Below are 22,808 nucleotides of genomic sequence, written 5' to 3'. Positions count from 1 at the left end.
TAGATTTGACAATTGCTTCACTTTCTCCCTCACTTCCCATCTGAAGTGCCACAGCCTTATTTGATACTCCTACACTCCATTTGCCGAAGTTCAATTTCCTTCTGAAAAATTTTAATTATTATGCCACCTGTTAACTTTCACCATCACATTATTCAACCTTTCTCTATATAAGTCATCAATTCTATAGCTTTCAAAGTAAAAGCAGAGTTCTACTACCACAGGAAAACCTACAGCTTCTTTCCTGTGGAGTTCTAGTTCTTCTCACACACAGATGACTTTAAATGCTTTAATGTTTTCTTGTGAGGTCCTTGCCTATTTTTCATGGCTTTTTTTTTTCCCCCCCTCAGGAAGCTGAAAGAAAGGGTTGTGCTTGTGTAACATATACACAACATCATGAACATTTTTATTAGAAAATGGGATGAATAACCTATTTTAAATTCTGGTTCATGTGTAAAAGTTGTTGATTTTTTTCCATTAACAGTTCTCAGTATTCAGCAACCAGCTTTCCATTTTCCTTCCTGTCATTCTCATTAGTGTAGTAGAAGGCGGTGAGCTGAAGTGAGGAAAATCACAGAACAATAATATTATCTGAGGAAAGCAAAGAGCAGGGAGATACTCTAAGATGGCAGCTGTGACCAAGTATAACCATACAGGTGATTGACCACAGCTACACAGCTATGGGAAGAGTTCCCACTCCACCTTACTCGTGCTCAAAATACAAAAACCAGACTGCAGCAGAACAAAAGCTGCACTCAACTCAATGGCAAAACTGTCCTCCATTTCCACTGGACAACTTTAATCCATGAAGAGAATTACTAGAAATAAATTATGCTCCATACACTGGATTTTGAAATGAAGATGTGTTAGTGTGACAGAGGATGCCAGAATGACTAAGTTCCCAGTAACTGTACACACGTGTACAAGCATGCCTGCCTGAACACAACTTCCCCTTTTATTCTCTACTTCACACGGTTTGCACTGTTTGAAAGTCAAACTCCAGCCATACAAACGCAGCAAAGGAAAGCAAGCTCGGGATATTGATCTGCAATGAGCCAGATATTGATTTGCAGTAAGAGCATTACTTACATTAACTCTGAAAGCTTGTACAGTGTTATCCAGGAGAAGAATGTTGCAGACCACCTCCGTATGCTGCCTGTCTCGTGCCAGCTCAGATGCTCGGACATTGTAGGTTCTGCCAGCAGGCAATCGGAAACGTGCGGTCATTACTGTCCACACAGGGTCTGCAGGCAAAAATAACAGAACATTTAAAAAGAGCCAAAAAATGCAAATGCAAGAATGTCTCATTTCAAAGAAAGGTGAAAAGACAGCAAGTCCATTATTTAAAAAGTCCATTACAGACAGAAGAAAAGTGAATACGAAATTCACAGTAGCCAATAAGAAAGCAACGCCTTACATGTTACAACACAACCTTATACCAAAATACTCAGTCCTTTACTTTCTGCCCATTGTCCACACCCTCCCTATTTTAAGGTTGTTTTGTGGGTTTGCTGTTTTCTCGTTGGGTTTTTTGTTTGTTTTTAAAGATTCACAACAACATTTTCAATTCAAAAAGCATTGTAATTGCTAGGCATTATGGCTACTAGCTTCCTGATATTAGATGCAATTAAGTAACTAATTTCAGTGCAAAACAGCAAAAAATGCTTACATAAAAAGCTTTATGGAGAAAAAGAAAACAGCAAACAAACAAGCCTTTGATGCAATATTCTGCAAGGCCTGTGCATTCACTATAAAATCACAAAATATGAGAACGTACAGTGGTAACAAAACATTAGCATTGTTTCTTCCCCCCCCCCCTTTTTTTTTTTAAACTACAACATGAATAGTTTAATGTTTGTCAAACTACTGAATCTTCTGTCTATGTCAACTTGATTGGATTTACACATTTAGTTTGGGAGCACAAACAATTCTCATCCTCTCAGCAAGCAACCATGACCATCACAAGTGTACGCCCTGTGCTGAGAGCCGATCAACAGAATGCAAGAATTGACTTCCACTTTTCTAATCTAAGATTCTTGTGATTATCATCCAGCCCCAGCCTAGCAAAGTCCTTACAGGCCCACCTGAAGCTATCAGCTCTATCCAATGATAGCAGCTACTTTCTCAAGTGCCTCACAGGATCAGGGCCTGTGATTCACTTAATTACACACTCAGCAAACTATTTCTACATCCTTTGACAAGGGCGTAAGCAAACAAAGTTTCATAACTTAAGTAGAGAATATATTGAGACATAAAATTAAAATACCCTGAGAGTAGCAAAAGAACACATGTACATTCAAAACCAAATATAAAGTGATTGATTTTCCTGATCTTGCATAAAATTATGAAGCCTTCAAACACATCTATGTATTAACTTCACATTTGTGGAGGGGGACAGGAGCATATGATGACAAAAAAAAAAAAAAGGACAATTTAGCAGAGGACAGCAAATATTCCAGCAGTGATTAGAGAGCTTGCATGGATCATAAGAGGTATCTATGCTCCAATATACATAAATGAAGAGGGAGGGGTAAGAAATGAAAGATCAATCCCTCCTAAATAGTTGGTAACTCAGTTACATAAGCTCTCATGGGAAAGTGGAATACCAAGAACCAAGCTGGGACTTCACAGTTCAATCAACTTTCCACTGCCTGCAGACAACCTCCTGAGCAACTGCCCTAAAAATCCTGGAGGTATTTTGCTTTTCTAGATCACATCTTCAGCTCTTTAGTATGACCACACACCTGAGACATACAAAAATCTGCTTGATGATCATCCATCCTTGCAAAATGCTTATTTTGACTTACTCAGCATTTTCAGATTAACTAGTACCTGCTTCCTCACCAGACAGCTTTTTAATTTTGGCTACTTGGTCACTGGCTTCAGAACTGAAATGCTGTATTCATGTAGAACTCCAGCAAGTTTATTTTTGTTTTGCTAAACCAACAAGACAAACTGAATGATACAGACACCAGATAAAGCCACCAGCTGCTAAATTTATGACTATGTCTTAATGACAAATTTATGAAAAATTGTGTCAAAACATTAAAACTCTCAAGTAAAACCTAAAAACAAAGCCCATCTGACAACTCCTCATGTAGAGGCTGCTTCTGCTATACTTTCTACAGACCTCAATGATAAAAAGCAGGAGAAAACCTTTAAACACCAAAGAGCAAAGAGGAATTGAACCTCCATACCAGTGATCCAAGCCAACCATGTAACATTTCACAATGTACATTTCAGTAGTAAGGCTTGTAGCTAGTGTTTTGCCACACAATCTACAAGCCTTACTAGTCATAATGGCATAAAAGTTGGCATTATCGGTGCATCTACACAACTGAGAACTACAGCCAAAACGTTAGGATGCTATTTGCTGCTGAGCTGAAACTAAGAAGGTTTCAGGAAAGCACACAATTTGATTAAAACCAATTTCTCCATACCACAGAAACAACCCCTTGGCAGGTGTAATATACAAGGATTTGAAAAAGTAACAAATCAACCAAGAAACAGTGAGTGTCATCTTCAGAGTGCTTTTCCACAAATACAAAGACTAGTGCACAAAGGAATGTTCAGCTTTCAAATTTAAGTACAGCAGTCCTCACAAATGCATTTGGTAGTGAGCTAGGAGAGTAACTCAACAAAGCATAGTTTTGCAGGAGAGGGGAAAAAAAGGCCTTATTAAAAACTAGAAAACAATCTTAAAACCATCATGTTTTAAGAGAAGAAAATGGTAAGTCTCACCTTTTCTCCTATTCTTTCCTCTATTTTTGTCATATTTGCTGATCAAGACAAGACCAGCAATACTTTTTCCTTCCTCATCACTGCCTTAAACTAGACAGAAAACTGGGTTTCAGACACAGCAACAAATCCGAAAGAGTGAGCAAAGAGAAAATCATCCCTTAGTGACCCTCAAAATCCTTTATCACCATGAAACCATTCACTCTGTCCCTTCAATAGACCCAACCTGCAGATCTATCAAGGTTCTTGCTGTAACACAGATCATCTTTGCTCCAGCCAAACAAAAAAATATTGCATAGTTACGCACAATGACTGGATTTTTCTCAATGTACATAAATGAAATTATCAAATTCAAGAAAGAGGCACTGTATTATGAGTTTGTTATGGAAACAGGAGCAGCTATATTGGGCCAGAACAACAGTTTGTGTATCTTGAAGACTGGAAGGGCAATGCCTTCTCCACTCTCTCTAAGGAAGAAACAAACAAATAGGACACACACACCTCTCATGCTGTTCCAGTGGAGTTTAGCATCTTCCCGGTGGGAAGCTCATAGTCCCACCATGCTGGGCATCAGCAATTCATGAATGTTTTCTTCATAGACTTAAGAAACTATGTTTTATACTTTCAGATTATGCAATGAAACATTATATTCTATGTCCCATATAAAATACACTGTAGCTGGAACCACCATCTCATAGCAGACAAGTTTCTTGCATGAAACTAAGAGGTTTTTGCAACTACAGAACACAGTTTAACAAGTATAATGACTCAAATCCTGAAATGCACCTACAAAATGGAAATAAACAGCCATGAAACTAATAGAGAGAAAGGTGACAAGAGACTGACTGCCTTCTGTAACCCACATTCCAAGTTAATCTTTCCCTCTATGTGAGCAAAGAAACTATGGAAGAATGTAAGGAATATGTTAGAACACCTTCACCATCACATGCACTTTCAAAAATACTCCTCCTTCTAAGACCTGCCAGGGTTATTACACAGAACTGCTCTGTGGCCAATCATGTGCACACAACCCATATTTAAACCTCTATCAGCACATGTACACTTAACAAAAAGGACGCGGTTGTTAAGCACAGATAGACCCTGCAATTACTGGTTTACTGACACACTTGTTTTACAACATAATTGGCCCCAAACTGTACCCATATCATCTTTGCAACTTCTTTCAATACATAAGCCAAGAACACAGATAGTATTATGTCTCCCAAACACATATTGTCATTCTTGCTATATATTTTGAAAACTTACTAATAGTGAGATGGCTAGCTCTTGCTTATAAGGTTACAAATTACAGCCGATTTCCTAACAAATAATGATATAGAAAATGAGAAAATCTTACAGAAATTCAGCTACACTCATTGCATACTTCTGCAATAAAAATATTATAGCTAATCTTAGTACAGAACAGAGGACTGCTTTAGGCTCCAAAGTAAAATCTGCATCCCCAAAAGAAATAGGAGTAAAAACATAAGCTGAGACTTAACCAAAAAACCAGTTTGAGAACATCTGGCTTAAACAGCAGGCTAACTTAAGCAAGGTACTACTGTGTGTGCATATCCATGTTGTGGGCAGTGCCACGGCCACTCAATGCTAAAATATTTTTATACATGCAAGTGGATTATTTAAACCGGACTTAATCTTTGCATATGGTGAAGGTTTTCTGCTTATAATTTTTCAGCATCTTCTGGTAAGCATGTAATATTTATGTGAATGAACAATCTAAAGAACATGCTGTACAGCAACTGGAGAAGGACAGAACTCGTGCAAAGTAACTCCACTTACCTCTCAGGTCTGTGGAGGGAGTAAGTTGTACATTTCCTGCCTGAGCTCAGATTTCAAGTGGTGAAGCAATTCCAGGGAGTGTTCCCTATCAAAGGGCAGAACATTCCTGCAATACTGGCTTGGTTAGGGCACTAAAGAGCACACAGAAGCTTCACAAGTGAATTTTCGGCATCCTTTATTCTTTTATGTAAATGTATACAGTATAACGACAATTTGCTTGGGCATACAATAAACTAACTGATTTTAAGCAGCTTAATAAATAAGCAGTTGGTGAAGCAGGTAACTAACTGAAATTTAATTTATCCAAGAGTGCAGCCAATTTGCTGACTTGATGCAAACTTTCTTTAAAAGAACTCTTGATGTAATGCACAGAAAAACAACCACCTTAACACATTACTGTATGCACATGTGCATGCAAGGACATGAGAAATTTCATTTTTCATGGCTCATCTAAAGCAGCTAAAGAAGCTCACGCATTGTCAGATTTCCATTTGTTTGGGAACTTGTATTTTAGCAACCCAGAAGGCACAGATTTGCACTGTAGCCCACCTGCTCATTTGGGTCCAACACAGTACATGAATTTCCTACTAGAAGTAGGAAAGTAGGTCAGACTCATAGAAGACCCATGTCCTTATAACATGATGCAGCTTGAATATGTAAAATGCAGACCCCATTGTTACTAAAATTATCCAGACAACTTAATTATATATATATATAACAAAAAAACCACCCTTTTAAATGTACAAAGACAATTATGAAGGTTTAAACAGAATAATACAACATACTGCAATTCAGACAAACAGTGAGATACACCTAGAGCCCATCTTCATAGAGGTTTATTGAAAACACATTAGTGACGCTACATTAAATGTTTCAATCCAGACTAGTTTGAAAATGCTAAACATTAGCTGGTCATGCATTTTCTGAGGGAATTCCACATTAAGTTCAAAGAAAATGTTCTTGTCTTGTTTTTTGTCTTTAAAAAATTTGTTTTGAAAGCTTTCAGCACTTCTGATGCAGTATACAGCTTCAGGACATTGCTTATAAATGAAAGCAGAGCAGAAATGCATTTTCATTTAAGTGAATCGACCCATGCACTACAATCCTGAAACTGTTCTAATGAGAGTTGGACTTAATGATCCTTGTGGGTCCTTCCCAACTCAGGATAGTCTAAGATTCTGTGATTCCTTCCTGCTTTATGCTGACCAAATAATGGAAAGTATCATTAAAGTTCATATGTAAACACTGACTTATTTCACTTTGCAGTCACAGGTGCAAGGATTCCAGCAAGACTTCTAGCCAGGCAACAGCATCATTAATGATTCCAGGCTCTATCAAACCCTTTTGTTTTATTTCTAAGTTTATTTAATATCAGTTACATATAAATCAACCACATTCATTCTACATAAGGAAGATAATATACTTCTGAAAAGTTATCATATGGCCACTTATTAAACTTTTCCTAAAACTTTACTGAAAAAAAGGGATATCCCATCTTTACTGTTGACCATCAGAACACTGTTGGCCCAACTCAATTGTTGGGACAATTATTCTGACCATACAATGTAACTACAGCCACTGGTTCTTCAGTGCTACTATGTTCCTACACAGTTGTGGGAAGAGCACTGGATACAAGGAGATCTGCCTTTGGAAGCTAGGAAGCTCAAGTTCCCAAAACCTCCACTACTTCTCTCCCCTGGTGGGTAACTGTGCTCTTTAGCCTGGTACCTGCATGGGGCTGGCAGCTCCCAGACTCCAAACTCTCCTGCTCCTGGGTCAGGCATTCCCGCATCCTCCCTTACAGCCTGGCACTGAGCAGTCTCCACGCTTCCTGTGCAAAAACAGCACACAAGTTGAGCTGATCTGCAGCTGCTTCTACACATTCCTCCAAGATCTCTACTATCTGCAGACACTGAGCTGCTTGAGCAAATCCCTCATGGATGCCAGAAATATAGAACAGTAAAGGAAAATCCTACTTCACTTCTCAAAGTCACCAAGAGAAACATACTCATGTTCTCCTCAGAACATCCATTATCTCACCTGCATTTCCATGCATAAGCTACTCTTACATCCTCCTTTTCCACATCCTCAATCATAAGAAGAGCCAAATCTAACAAAAAAAGCATTATTTCTTATGTATATAGGACAGTTCCTGACAATATTGGGCCAAAAGTTCAACAACTGACAGAAAAGAAGTTGAATTTAGCCCCTCTCCTCCACCATCAGCTTCTCCTATACATGAACCAATAGCAAAGAACTAATTTAATATTCTAGCCACTGACTCAGATAAATGAACACAAGGGTTTCATAGGGTTGGCTGTGGATTTCAGTGCAGTCTTGATGCCTAAATTAATAAGCATTCTCAGTTAAAAAATTACTCAAGGATTTTACTTAAACTAAGACCTCCTTGAATAATGCTTTTTATCTACTTCTCTGAAATGGAATTTCTAATTTGAACAACTGCTGTGTGATATCAGCAAGATGCTCACTGTTATAATCACATAATTACTGATAGAGACAAAGGTTAAAGATGAAACACCTTGCTCTGTCACGCCCAGATTTTCATACTTTCTAACATAAAAATAATAATTAATGAGTGTTCAATCACTCTACATAGGATCTGTTAGAGACAGCTGGAGGCTGTACATTAGAACACAGCAAATTAGTGAGACAGTACTGTAGCACGCTACTGTTTTCTCTGAAAAATAAACTATTTGGACAATTTGACAACTCCCTCCATTGCTCCTCCCTGCCCCCAAGAAGGGCACAACTAACAGAGAAGCCTATTATAAATGACACTTCTATCTAATTAAATGTCAATACTCATTATGCTTGAACTGCATGCACCACACTCACAAAAAAGCCTTTCAAATTCAGCTGATCCCTTTCTCTGTTTTGAGTCAGAAGCAGGACAGTACAGGAAGACTGGTATCTGCTTTGCTCCTGTGTGCAACATTTCAGGAAACACATAACAGCAAGGTAAAATTCATTAGTTAGAGATTACAACACCTACTGGCAGTTTAGGAGCAATATTAATAAATAAAAGAGTTTTTAGAAACCATGCCATCAACACTGATCATTATTTTGAACCTAAGCCCTTTATGTCCTCCCTTTCTGTGCTCAGTCATGTTTCACATGCAGACAATAACCTTTCCATCTTCACTATCCAGGACTCTAGATGAGATAACAGCCTGAGAAGATATTAAAATTTCTTTGGCAAGGAAAAAAGAAGTGGGAAAAAAAAGGCAAATAAACTTATAAATTCCAAACAGCTCAATATGGTTCAAACCCATTTTTAAGCTTCAGATTTAGTCTTAGTGAACACCTGTCCAAACACATTACAGCTTTGGATTGTCAGAGTGGCTGAAGAAACTCAACCAATAGACTAAAAGTCTGCAACCAAGAAAGAGCTAGAATTAAAACAGACCTTTCCCCCCCAGCCCATCCTACTTCATCAGGGCCCCCATCTCCTTTTTCACTGCATCAGTTTTACAGGCCAGAGTGTGAACAAATGTAAAGACAACAGAAAACCTCCTTCCAGCTATTCTTGCCAGCTCATGGCTCAGTACTCACTGCCCTGATGATAACAATACTGCAGAAGAGACAAGACCTTTCACACAATACAAGAAAAATGCCTGGAGTGCACATGCCTCTAGGCAAAGCTTCACAGGGAGCACCTGTGGTTATTCACAAGCAACACAAACCCATCTGTCCTGCAGGTGACACACTGAAGCCACAATCAGAGTGGAAACATCACATGAATTTATGCAGCTCTGTTTCTGACCTGGACACTTTTCATTTCTAGGTGCTATTCAGGAGTTAGGGAGGTTTTACAGAACAAGTCACACATACATGTGAAAAAGATGTGTGAAGAACCTCACATGAGGTTTCAGAGATGACTTTGAGCAAAACCACAGAAAATTTCTCTGTAATATGCAATACACCCCTACACACCTTAAGGATCAGAAAAAAGAGCACATCTATCCCCCTGTTAAGCAATGGACTTTAGCTGATCTTCAGGAATCACCTGATCACAGTGTGACTGCTTTACAGAATGGGTTAGGGAGCCATGCCTTGGTGTGAAGAAACAGAGAGAAGGCAGCTGAGGCTAGAAATGTCTTTATCTAACAATACTGGTATCACGTAAGGTCTGTTACATGAGAACACAAGTTGATGGCAAGCACCAGCTCGAGCAGTGCCAGCTTGTCAGGCAGTAAGGCCACAGAGGGGGAAGAGGCCCCAGGGGCACAGCTGTGGCCACTTCAGGCGGGCAGGCAGCAAACACGCACAGGCACCATGGCAGCAGCAACCCACACTCCTGCAACGAGCCACTGAGGATGGAAACAGCAAAGTTAGCAGGGAAAAAGATTAAATCTAACTTTATTTTTTAAAAAGCCAACCAATCCCTGTGGAAGGGCAGATAGCTGAAGCAGTCAGTAAAGGATTTGTCTGCCAGGAAAAACAAGAATAGGAAGAGGAGCAGTGTTTAAATATCACTAAATGATGATTTCAACTATCCTCCTATATTTAAAAAATATTCTAAATTAAACAAATATGCAAATGCATTTATAAGACATAAAACCTCCTTGTTTGTCTGTATGCAGCTCTCAGTTCATGATATTTGGAGGTGTTCATCATGTTAAAGACTACTAGGAATAAATAGAAAAGTTTTCCAAGTGAGTTCTACCTCCATTATTTTAAACTTGATTCTATCCATAACCTGCCCTTGTTTGAAAGTAGCATTAAAAATGGTAATCCATGACCTTCACACAGATGATTACTACATCTATCTCTTCCCATTCCTGGAGCTGGATCTCTTATTCTTGCTTTTATGACTCAAACCTATAATAAGATGTAGTAAATGAAGACTATAACGAAACATTACTAAAATATCTTGATAGAGACTTCTCAAAATAAATCCCCAGTACTTTTTAAAATGTGTTCTTAAACTAGGTTAAATAGATTTAAATAGATCTTTCATTAAAGAGAAATCTGGCTCTGATACAACTCTAAGATCAGGAAGCCTAAATATTACCTATCAAAAGAAAAAAGGGCTGAAATCAGAGTAAGTTCAGAAGCACCAGGTGATAACAACTTAGTATTTAATGTCTTGCTTAAGGGGAGGGAGAATATACACCCCCACCTCAAAACCCCCCAAATCCAAATTTCTTCCTACAGTTTTCCTCAAAGGTTTCAAAGCATAATTAAATTTGATTCCCCTTTGCAATATGACTTTAAAAAGAATTCTCCACCTATTAAAGAAAAGACTTTACAGTTCTCCACAGACCTAGTAGAAAACTAAAGCTCCTCAATATATAAAAGGAGTCTTTTAAATTTTTGAGTTTTTAATGACAATGCACAACTGCCTGTATCTAAAATAACCAAGTACAGTCCTTTCATGAAACTAATTATTAACAGCTCTAAATTTGAGCAACAACCCAACTACACACTCTGAATCGAGGAAATATAGCAAGTGAAAATTAGGTTTTGATTTCAGCTTTTCCATCAACAAATAAGAGGGGTATTTTAACACAGTTTAAGAAATCAAAAAGAGAAAAGTTACATGCAAATAGCAACTGATGGTCCTCAACAGTTGTACACAATTAAGCAGACGGGTAAAACACCAAATGATGCAAAATTACACATTCCAATTTGGTGCGACTGTAAATGAACACAAGTCCCACTGTGTCCTGTATGTTGCACAAGCCCCAACCACAATTATCTGAAAACAACACTGACAGAAAACATCTGATGGAGAAAATCTGTGGGCTTGCCATTAGCCACTTGAGCACCCACGGATCAATACTGCTGCACGCTGAAGGACCCACAAGTCCAGAGCAGCCAGTGGAACCGGCAGCTGTAGGTCCAGCTGTAGCACCTGTGCTGTGAAGCCTTTGAAGTTAAAGGCAGTCTGAACTGAAAACAAACTGGCAAAACTCAGAAAAAGCTTGTATTCTACTCATAGCCAACTTCAAGTTGAATTTTGGCTGGCACTAAAACTGAGGTATTAGACAGGGGGAGGAAAAGTTGTCTGTGTATATTTTGTTCAGAGTTTCTAAACCTAAGCCAAATTATCTTCAATAGATTTAAACACAGCAGATGCTAATTCTATGGCTCAGTGTAACCAATTGGACACTTTCCATCAAAATTAGTTTTTAATCAGAAACACCATTTCCATAAAATAGAAATTTTCACGTGGAAATTTTCAGTTTTGCCAAAACCCACCGATTTTCTGCAGGAAACATTGAAATAATGCCTATCTGGCTACCTGCCTGGAAAACGCTTGTCAACTCCGCTTCTTCCTTCAGCAGAAAACAAGCCAAGGGATGGCTTCTGGCAGTGCTGCCCAGAAAAGTGACCTCAGTCCATCCGTGGCCCTGGCTTTCAGCCACCCTGCCCTGCACTCCGGGCACTCGGCCTCTCCACAGCGCTGGGGCTGTCAAAGGCAGCAGGTCACCTTTTGGTTGGTTGTGGGATGAGCACTCCAGGGACCCCAAAGCAAACCAGGCAACTGGAACAAGGAGCTCCCCACATGAGGCAAGATCAGTCTAGCTGGTGTACCTGTCCAGTTGCAAAAGAACCATCCTATTTTGCATCATCCCAAATTTTAAGGCCTCGTTTCATTTATTTATTTATTTACTACATTTCACAACTTCACCTCAGTTTAAGTTTTCTCCTGAATTCTGCCTCTTCTCAAAGACTTTCTTAATAGGAAATAATTTCCATTTTCAAGCCAGATCAAGATTAGAAATTCAAAATTACCTGAAAGAATCTATCATGCATATAAAATGACAATGAAAATATCATGCATATGATGTTCAAGCAATTAAATCATATAATCATTCACATGCAATGGAATTTTAAACAGGAAATATAAAATCACATTTTTGTGTGTTTAGTTTCTTTAGCAAAGTATCTTAAAGATGTCTATACTCCACAGATTTGTAAATTGTACAAATCCACTTTGTAACAATTGTATCTGTACTTGTAACAAAGTGAAACTCTGAGCCAAATCAAAAGTTTCCCAAAATTGTGGCATACTGACCTCAACAGGCACACCCTTGTCAGGGGTTATGACATGCTTACACATTAAGGGCAGACTGCAGGCCCCCTGCACTCATATTCATGCATTCAGAGGTTTGAAAATTGTTCAATTACACTCAAGTTTGGACATAAGTAAGAAGATAAATGATCTTCATGCATATTTCTAAGAGTACCTAAAAATACTTTTCATTTTGGGATTTATTTCCTTCTCTTGAAAATAAATTGACAAATTTGCAGAAACATCTGTAAAAAAAAAGGGGAATAATGCAAGAGGAAAGACAAGATCCAAAATTACATAAAAGTTTGTAATTCTAACCAGGGTTCATCAAACCAAACTTCAAAAACCCCCTTAAAGTTTACTTTTTGTTTCTGAATATGACTGTTTTCTTCCTTTTAGCTTTTGTTCTTTATAGAATTACACAGTAATACTTGACAGTTTTCACAAAATTAAGTTAACAAAAATAGCAGACACTATTAATGGTGTGAAAAGCAACATAACACTGCAATGGCTAACTATGAATATACTGTGGGGGGGAGGGGGGAGCAGAAATCCCTACATTCCTAAATCCAAAAAGTAAAGGCACAAAGTTGAAGGTATACAATTGGAAAAGGAGGAAGGGCTAAAAACACAAAGTTTATAATGCACTCTAGCTCCAGACTGAAGACACCATGATACCCCAGTGAAACTAAAATTCACTGACAAACTGCATATATACATATTTCTGCATTATACCTCTCATCTATTCAACCTCAAACCTTTTATGAGAAGTTAGATTTCTTTTACTAGCATATTAGCAAATCACTTTCCAGGTATAAAGTATACATGTACTATAAAGAAAAAACCATCTAGTGTATTTGAATTTAATAAAATACCAACTGAGAAAAATTACCTGACCATTTTGCTTGGAGCTGGAAACTTCTATAATCAGCTGCCATTCAGAACCAGCAAGAAACTTTCAATTTGGTTGGTCTGAGATTAATTGAAGTGAATTATTCTATTAACTACTGAGTTTATTTTTAGAAGGAAAATAACTTCTACCATCTCCTCTAATGCATTCATGTTCAGGAAGACACAGAGGCTTTAATGCTTGTTTATCATATTGACTCAGTTCAGTATCAAGTTTCACATCCGTTGAGAAAACAGGCGCATAACCATGGTACAAACCAGTTATTCAACTAAAAACAAAGCAATAAAAGAAACACCACAACTCCAGTGGAATAAAACATTACCAGTAAGGGCAATTGAACCCCCACATGCAGAGTTTGTGTGCACTGAAGTTAAAGAGCAAAAGGCTATTAAAAGGAGAAAGTACTACAAAATTATAAAAGGCTATTTATAGGCTTCATGTCATGCTACTATTTAATCACACTGCTATTTATGCTTTCTCTCATGCATTTACCAACTCTAAGCAAGAACAAAACCTTGAATGCAGTTTATTCACCTGCATGTCACAGGGCCTTCAATTGCATTTACTTCTCTGCTGCTCCCAAGAACTTCCTTTCATCTGGCCAAACTGCTAGGACACAAGCACACACCTCCTGCCACAAACCAATGTGGGGAGAGCTCACTGGCACTGATGATTTTGTGGCAGTAATCAGATTACCTCTTATTCTTCCTTGTAAGACAACCAGAGGTCTGGAAGGACCTTGTAAAAACATGTATTCTGTCACTAAAACTGCAGTATGGTTCAAATCCTCACCTCGAGCCTTTTCACTGTGCTGCAGCTGAGAGCACACAGTTATGTCTCTGCCAAGAGGCTGGGGGCAAGTTTGGGTTTTGATTTTTTCTCCTAATACAACCCTAAATGCCAGCTTGATTGTAACCACAGCCCAATACAGATGTCCACGTCACCACTTCAAATTTTCTCCAACTTGTGGTATGAAAGACCTGACCAATTTTATTTATTTCTTCTTTTCAATAAAGCCTAATCCTAAGAAAACCATGCTGTCAGGGAAGATTACATATCTAGTCACTAAACTCTGAGTAAGTGTAACACAAATTAACTTTTATACTATAGTGCCTATAACTGATATCTATTTCTTCATAATAAAGTAATCCAAGCACAATAGTTGCTCTCAGAAGAAGTCTTAATCCAGTGATTAATTTAGCTTTCTATGCCAGAGAATCATAGTACTTGCACAGAAAGTTACTGTCAAAAATGAACTTTACTGTTCAGCTGTATACAGGAGAGATTGCCATGTTATAGTCTTCAACAATCTTTTCCCACTATAATAAAACTAAGGATATAGCACTCTTTTTTAAATCAAAGGACTAAAGCTGTAAACTTGATTTAGATGCCTTGTATGCAAGCTAATTCACCTTTCAGCATACAGCAGCTTTACAAAATGCTTAGCAAAAAATCCATTAGGACAGTCTCTTCAACTATATTGCAGGCTAAGAGAGATTGTAAGACAACAGAAGCAGTTATAGTCCCCAGGCTGTCAGAAACCAGAACTTTGCAGGGCTGTCCCATTTTCCCTGCGGTGAGTTCTCTGCTGCCCCAGGCAAGTGCTCAACTCCCAGCCCCGCCCCTGCTGAGCCAGGGGCTATGCAAGGCAGCAGGTCTGAATGACAGAATTGAACCGATTCCCTCAGTGCTCTCAGTTCTCCTTTCATTCTACTGAAAAAGTACGTAAGAACGTTCCATGTCTCTCTGTTTCAAATTCGTAACAACGACTGGAAGCATGTGGTAGCCTATAAAAACCTGACAGCAGAGACCCAAAGCAAGGCTTAGTGAGCCTGTCTGCAGCGAAGTGGGCACACTATAAATACCAGAAAGGAATTTCATAGTCCAAGTAAAAAGGCAATGTAAATCTGCAAGGAAAAACAAACATCCCACAATTTCCAAAAGTATGCAAGGAACACACACTTCAAGCAGCCGATCTACTGTTGGCAATGACAGCATAAGAAACTGTCACAGTGTAAAACTCACCCTGGTATCATATTTGTTATTTTTATACACGGGGCAACATCCTGACTCCAAAGCTACTTGAGAAGCATCTCAGTTACACAAGTCAATGTACTTTTATGATAGTAGACCTTCAACATTTGGTAATTCATACGAGCTTTACGTAGACATGCTGGTGTTAAATCACTATGAAAGGCAATAACTCCTTGGTCAGAACTAAGCACAGAAACTGTGCTGCAGTCCTTAAATCTAGGACATAACTACATCCTCAGGTGTAATTATGGTAAAGCCAAACACAGCAATGGACTTACATCAGTAGACAAGTTTCTGCCCAGCATTACAGTTCTCAAGGATCTCTGACCCATACTTGCAGTGTGAACTGCTTTGTGAAGATGCAAATCTCTGACAAATGAACTCTGAAATTCCTCCAAGCCTGTAGAGCCAAAAAACCTCAAAACTCTTTACAGAAATTATAAACCTAAGTGTCCTTACAGAGAAAAAGATTTGCAGAATGCACCCAAGTTTCCCAGCTTCTTATCCTTTTGGTAAAGGTGAGAATAAAGATTTTTAGCTGTTGTCTATAAAAGCAGTGGAAGGGAAGCTGCCAGCAAGTACAATCACCACTTCCTTAAATACCTTTCCTTTAAATCCACCATTAAACACTTTTTTTTCTGCTTAACTGCCAAGCAGTCAACATTCTGGGACAGGTTCATTTCTCTTTTCTAAAAGGGAACAGAAGCTACTGTGGGAGAAAAAGGAAAAAAAAGCCTCCACCTCTCAAAGTACAGAGCACAAATGACTATCTGTCCAGTGCAGCCCTCTGAATAACAAAAGTGCAGAGGTTGTTGATGGTCAAAGGAAGGAACATCTTCAATTCAACCCGGGGTCAGCCTGGGCCAGCCCCAAATTACCAGCAGTCCTTAGAAGAAATGTCACCACTCGATCAGGTGTGATTATTCACCGCTAGTGCTACCTTGAAAAAATGAGAAATCTTACCTGCAAGAACAATTCAATAAGCAAACATCAAAAATAATGAACGGAGCAAGTTCTGACAAAATTCTGGCTTAGTTTTCCAAAAGCTCTAAAAGAGCTTTCTCAAGACATTTTTGTTTTATATAAAGGACAGTGCAGTTCTAATATTTCCCACTACAATTCTTGCTTACATCCAGAGTTTGTTAAGTCACAATAAAAAGCTCAAAAGTATCAACACAAACTTGCACAGAAATGAAAACAAGTTACAAAAATGAATATTTCAGTTATTTTTATGAACACCATTATGGTCAAAAACCAGCCTACTAAGGTGATAATATAAAAAAATACAATTTTTTCCAATATACTTTCTTGTTTCATAATGACACATGGTGTCCCTTGGGAGAATCATTCTTCTATAAATATTTGACATGAAAAGCAAGATTTTCTGTCTTAGCAAGTATGTTGTGATTCCTGACAGAAATAACAGATAACAATGGACAGTGGAGATAGCACACTGTTAAGCTGAACATAAAACATAAACTGTTTAGATTTTTGGACATTTCAATGGTGTCCTTTAAAAGTCATTAGGCATTATTAAGCAATTTAAACAATATATTAACTAATCTTAAAATAGCCTGGCTCTTGCCCCTGTTGTTTTCCCTGGATAGGCAAGTACAAACATGGGTCAGATTCACAGGTTGATGAGGTAGCTATGCTGAAACTACAGAGGTAATAAATTCATCACTTAAACCATCAGTTTCCTACCATTCACTTCCTCAAATACTCCAGATCTCTTCCATGTATGTTCTTTCCTTCTTAAGGCTCTAACAGTCCCCCTTTCTAACTGTTCAGTTTCCTTCACCACTCAAATCCTTTCCTACATTTTGTCCATTTCTCTAATCACATTTCAACTTTCCTCTGGCTTACTCGATGCCCTCCTCCTTTGGGGTGGGTACAGAAGATGGAACAGCAACAGAAGTCACAAGAATGTCCCCAAAACGCACAGAAAATCAAACAGGTTCTGCCCGAAGGCAATAAGAGAAACTGTAGCCAAGAGACAAGAGCCATGCCCAAGTCCACTCCCAAGGTTAATACCGACCTGCCACGTACATCCACAGTCACAGTAACAGCACAGATGTCTGATGCATTCTCCTGAGATGCTTTCCATGTGGTTATGAATGGAAGGGATAAATGGCAACCTAATCATCTACGCAGCATTACCAAAAATCATTAAAAGGCTGTTAAATTTCACATATTTTAACATGCAGTACAGAAAGATTTCCAAACCATTACATAAATCCATTAAGAACATGCAGTCAAGTTATTTCACCCTAGCAGTCTCCAACATACATACATTTTTACTTAAATCTGTTTTAATTTTATATCATTTTCACCAACAAAATTAAGTCAAGCTTGTAATGCTTAGGGACAACCTCCTTCAAAAAAAAAAGACTTGCAAAACAGAAGACCCAAAAGGAAAACTGATTAAGTACACATTTATTCTCAACATGCACAAACACATTGACAGTGACATGAGTAAGTTGCTAAGTTTTCTGATACCTAAAAAGAAAGCTTTTTATCTATCAAGCTGGACTTAGCTATCTAACTGTTTGACTTTAGTGATCTTTCCAACCTAAACAATTCCAAGATTCTAAGTGTGAAGAGACAGATGATAAAAAATAACACTCACCTTTCTTTACAGTGAAAATATTGTACCAAGTGCACTGAGAAGGAACATTTTACCAACATACAAATGAAGATGGCATTAAAAGGCAACAAGCTGAGTCAGCACATCTGCACTGCTCCTCTTGGGCACTGTGTTTAAGAACTCTGTTCATTCATGTGCCCCTGCAGTCAGGCCAAAATGGCTTTCTCACACCTGCTTCTTTAGGCACTCTTTTGTAATTAAACTCAGCTTCCCCAAACTCGTTACATCTATAGCATCCCAGAATTAAAAGGCTACAGAAGAGCGACATATGGCAGGATACGGAACGTGCACATTAACAAAGACAACCAAGCAACTGGTTTCTGCTATTTTCCAAGTCTATTCACATGCCCTTTTCCCTGCTGGCAGCTCTGCAGCACAGCCCAGGTCCCCTAGAAGCAGCTGCAGGAGCCACAGGTGGAGGCAGCAGGAATGTTGGTCTGCAGTGAAGGTCTCTCTGAACAGTGGTACTATGGACACAAAGTTCTTCCCCATGCTCCCAGAAATGCTCAGAAGAGGTATTTTCCAAAAATAAAGACACTAGCCATAGCCATCACACTCACCAGTGAGACACAGTCACTTTCTCTCTAAACAGCAAGACAGACTCAGAGTATCAGAGATCAGACTCAGTTATTCTGGGAACTCAGATCTTTCACTGCAAAAAGTACTTTAAATTGGGACCTTAGAAAATTCAGTACTTTCAAAACTGCATTGGTAAACTCAGTTAGCAACAAGCTTCCTCTTAACAAAGATGTACAGGACAGCCCAGAATAGCAAGGCTCACCAAGTGCAGAGCACCAAACCAAAACCACTGGCTTCTTAGTTCAGTTTTCCCAGTTATGTCTTCTCTGAAACAATCTGTGGATCAGTGACAGAGATGAACAAGCTTGCTGTATTATGAGAAGGCAAAAAACTTCAACCCACAAAAAGGAAAGCATTCTTTTTCCCATTACAGGTTAAACCTGGGAACAGACATAGAAACTACATTTTTTAACAGAATAAAAAATAAGATCTGAAGCCACCACATTTGCATTATGATTATGCAGAGCACTCTGTCTGACAAAGTCCAGATTGAATTGATCCTTCTGAACTCCAGCTACCACACCAGCAGCATTAGCAATACTGACTACAGAACAAGTACACACTTAAGCAAGTGTCTGTTGCCATAGATAAATACATATGGAGTAGTCACCTAGGTACAACCATGCAGTTGTTGAAATGGGATGACAGGAGAATTCAAGAGTCTCAGAACTGTCAGCACACTAGCACCAATGATAACATACCATGAAATTGTTAATACCTTCTGTGGAAAGACGTGACACGACACAATTTGTTCCCTAGATCACAGGAAGCAGATCCTGGTGACCCATGACTGGAAATGTTTTGGTAGCTGCAGGAAGTTGCAAAGAGAGTAAAAACAAACAGATGAATGAGCCCCTTTACTGTCCAGTAAAGGTTTGCCAAGTTTTAGCTCTGTCCACTGCTGTAACAGGTCCTCTCCTCAGAAGTCAGTCTTAGTGTGTCCAAAGCTGGAGTCTGTGAAACCAAGGAAGAAGTGATGCAGCTCCAGATGGATCACACAATTACTGAACTGAGGCTGCCAGGAATATGCACTGCCCATGGAACAGTGGGTGGTCAGTGTCATGCACCATGACTCCTTCAGCATTACTCGATGGCTGGGTGTCTCAAGCTGAAGAGTATCTGAAGGGCTCTTAAGTTCTGACTGTTCAGAGGGGAGAAATGTATCAAGGCTTGTCCTTTCCAGATGCAGAAACTGGTGTAAGGGTGCTCTGGCAACTTCTTAAGAATGATGAGCATGATGTTATGTACATCATGGAGAGAGGCAATGGTAAAGAGCTTAATATCACCACCACATTATCCTTATGAAAAGTAGCTCCCACCCTCCAAGAACCAGCACAGCATGCCTATTTACCAGGTCACCCAAAAATATCTGAGGGAGCTTCTCAGCAGCTAAGAGTATGAACAATCTACAATGCCCATCTGAGAATTTTCTGTTCTCAAATTCTGAACCGAGAGCCCAGAGAGCAGAAATCCCTGTTATTTAACACAAAATCGGCAAAAAGCTTCTGTCTGCTACTGACAGGCAGGCAGACTGCTACAAGCTATTCTGATTCCTCATGAAGGATGTAACATAAGCATTATTAAATAACAGACGTGTCCATCTGTCCTCTGGAAGTATATAAAGAGAAACACAAATTAGAATTTCTTCACAGTCTTAGATCATCCGCCTTTCTGTAAGAAAATCTGCTGAAAAAAACAGAGAGAAATGAAAAGGTGCCAACTAGACTGAACAAGTGCTGACAGAGCTCATGAAAGTGCAGAAAAATCTCATCTAGCTCTCAAGAAATCCAAAATAAGTAACTCAAGAACACATACACCAAAACCTACAGCTTATGCATACCTCGTGGTAGGCTTTGTTTTTTAACAGATATAGAGGCTACACTACCTGGACATCTCTGTCACATGGTGGTCACTACAGCAAAATAACTTCAAAAATCTATGACCAGCCACTAATATTTTTGTCACTATATATTCTATTAAGCCACTCGGTAAGATGACTGTAATAGTCCTCTGAAAAATGATATGGGAAGATGCTGGTAGCTGGAGTAGGAGCAGCCATGCCACCATTACATAGCAAGTTTTAATACCACTACAAATCTGGTTCTTACATCTCATCTTGCAGTTCCATGGACTGATGAATTTTTAGTCTCAACCACAAGGGATGAGAAAAGTGTTAAAATTGTAGGTGTTTGAACATTTATGTAAAATTCACTGTTGTAGTTAGCTTGTTTTCCTGTTTTGTTGGCTTCACTAAGAAGTTTCTTTCCATTTTCTATTGAATATGGTTGAGAGTTTAAGCGAATAAAAAATTGCTTTCCAGAGTAACTATATCAGAGTTAGAGATGATCAGAGAGCTATTACTTAAATGCTGTTTTCAGAACATTTACAGATAAAAACACAACATCTATGGAAACTATATGAAATCTAGGCAAGGCAACAGGAGACAAAGCTGAAAATTTGTCAGCAACATTAAGGTAAAGAGAACACAACCATTGTCTCCAGTGGCAGCAGATCCAGGAAAGTATTACCTGAGAAATCTGAGAGCAACTCCTGAATGAAGATCATGCCTTCCTTTCAGCTGGGAAAAAAGAACAGGGTTCAAGGGCTTATGGAAAAGAGCAGGCAGTAGGATCTATGTTATCAGCAGGCACGAGCAATACAGAACTGATACAAGCTAAAAAGACATTACACAACTACTGAGAACAGGAGGGAGGTGATGGAAAGAGCTCCCAGAGGAGTGCTGCCAGCCTGATGATCTGAGCATCAGATCCCCAAGTGTGCACATAACAAGGCCATAGGATATTTTGGGAGAAGATCTAGAGAGGAACCCACAAAACGTCATATTTATTTACACCTTATGTGCCACAGACAGTTTGCTTTCTATTTCCAATTTGGGATTATACTTCAAGACACTGGAATTTGGTGGTTCACTTTCATCAGGGCAGTGCATCCATTCCTGGTATTAAACTCTGGAAAATGACCTATTTACTAAAAAAACCCAATACTGAATGATCATGTGTAGCCTGAGTGAGCTCATGTCTGTTTTGGTGCATTAAGCTCACGTTCTTGTTTTACTTCTTAGCTCAATCTTTGAAAGAACCAAACATTGACTCGTTTGTATAGAAACAAATGGAAATTTACAAAGTCAATAATTGGGATTATGATAGCCAGAAAGAAGGCATGGACAAGACAATGAACTATAGCTCATATGACTGACCAGAGGTTAACTAATATCACTCCTTTCTGAAAGGTTGTACATCACACTGTTAAACAATGCCATTTTTCTGTTATTTTTTTCTAAATAAGTACAGGAATAGAGGGAACATAATATACATGAATTTTTAAGAACAACTATGGAATATTAATCCCAATATTACCGGGTGGGACGTGCCTGGGCCTGTCTGACCCTTGCTGCTGGGCCAAAGGCGGCAGCTGTGGTGTTTCACCTCAGAGATACCCTTGGCCGGCTGGGTGCTGCAGCTGGGCACTCGCAACAAATCCAGGCATAGTAGGAACTCAGTTTACCTCTGGTGGAAAAGGTTCAGGCGACGGTGAAGAGAAAAAGGAGAGGATTCTGCCATAGAGTTTTAATCCAGAGTTTTATTCCAGGATGACAGACCTCTGAATCTTGTGACAGCTCCCAACAGAATGCAGATCGCATGGTCCCGTCTCCTTTTAAGCCCAGGGACAGGGGGAGGGGAAAGGAGAGGTTGGCACACCTGGGGGGTTGGGATAGGTGAAACAGGAAATGGCATCACACTGCAACGTACAACAAAAAGTTACTCTGCTCTTACATTAGCTGAGACGTTTTGAGACTTCAACACTTGTAGCCACACCATTACTCACAGGCTTGGAACAAGTCTATTTACATGGGAGAATGCAGAATTGCATTTAGAGGGGAATTCATATTTTTGGTGCACTTTAACCTACGTTCAGGAAAATGATCATATTTGCAGGTAACTTAAATTCAGATGTACATTTTACCATTTCAGTATCAGTTTAATATCTGTAGAGTAAAACTAACATCCCCCAACAAACACAGAAAGAAGAAAAAAACACCA

The 22,808-nt window shown here is 38.9% G+C and overlaps 1 protein-coding gene across 2 annotated transcripts in view; it reads right to left on the bottom strand.

Annotated features, from left to right (window-relative positions):
* The window catches only part of PTPN4 (protein tyrosine phosphatase non-receptor type 4), a 110,393-nt gene that overhangs the window by 69,618 nt on the left and 17,967 nt on the right, over window positions 1-22,808 (bottom strand). For both annotated transcript variants that reach the window (XR_011680406.1, XM_071435233.1), the window contains exon 2: window positions 1,087-1,241. Coding sequence is in view for 1 of the 2 variants with exons in the window: in XM_071435233.1 (XP_071291334.1) it covers window positions 1,087-1,241 (155 nt within the window). In the remaining variant the exon portion in view is untranslated. The remainder of the gene's footprint in view (window positions 1-1,086; window positions 1,242-22,808) is intronic.

Source organism: Agelaius tricolor, unplaced genomic scaffold, assembly GCF_023055355.1.
Source record: "Agelaius tricolor isolate 1412-34295 unplaced genomic scaffold, bAgeTri1.0.p SCAF_10, whole genome shotgun sequence".
Classification (NCBI taxonomy): domain Eukaryota; kingdom Metazoa; phylum Chordata; class Aves; order Passeriformes; family Icteridae; genus Agelaius; species Agelaius tricolor.
Note: the sequence above shows the minus strand (reverse complement) of the source record. Positions and strands in the feature narration are given on the sequence as shown.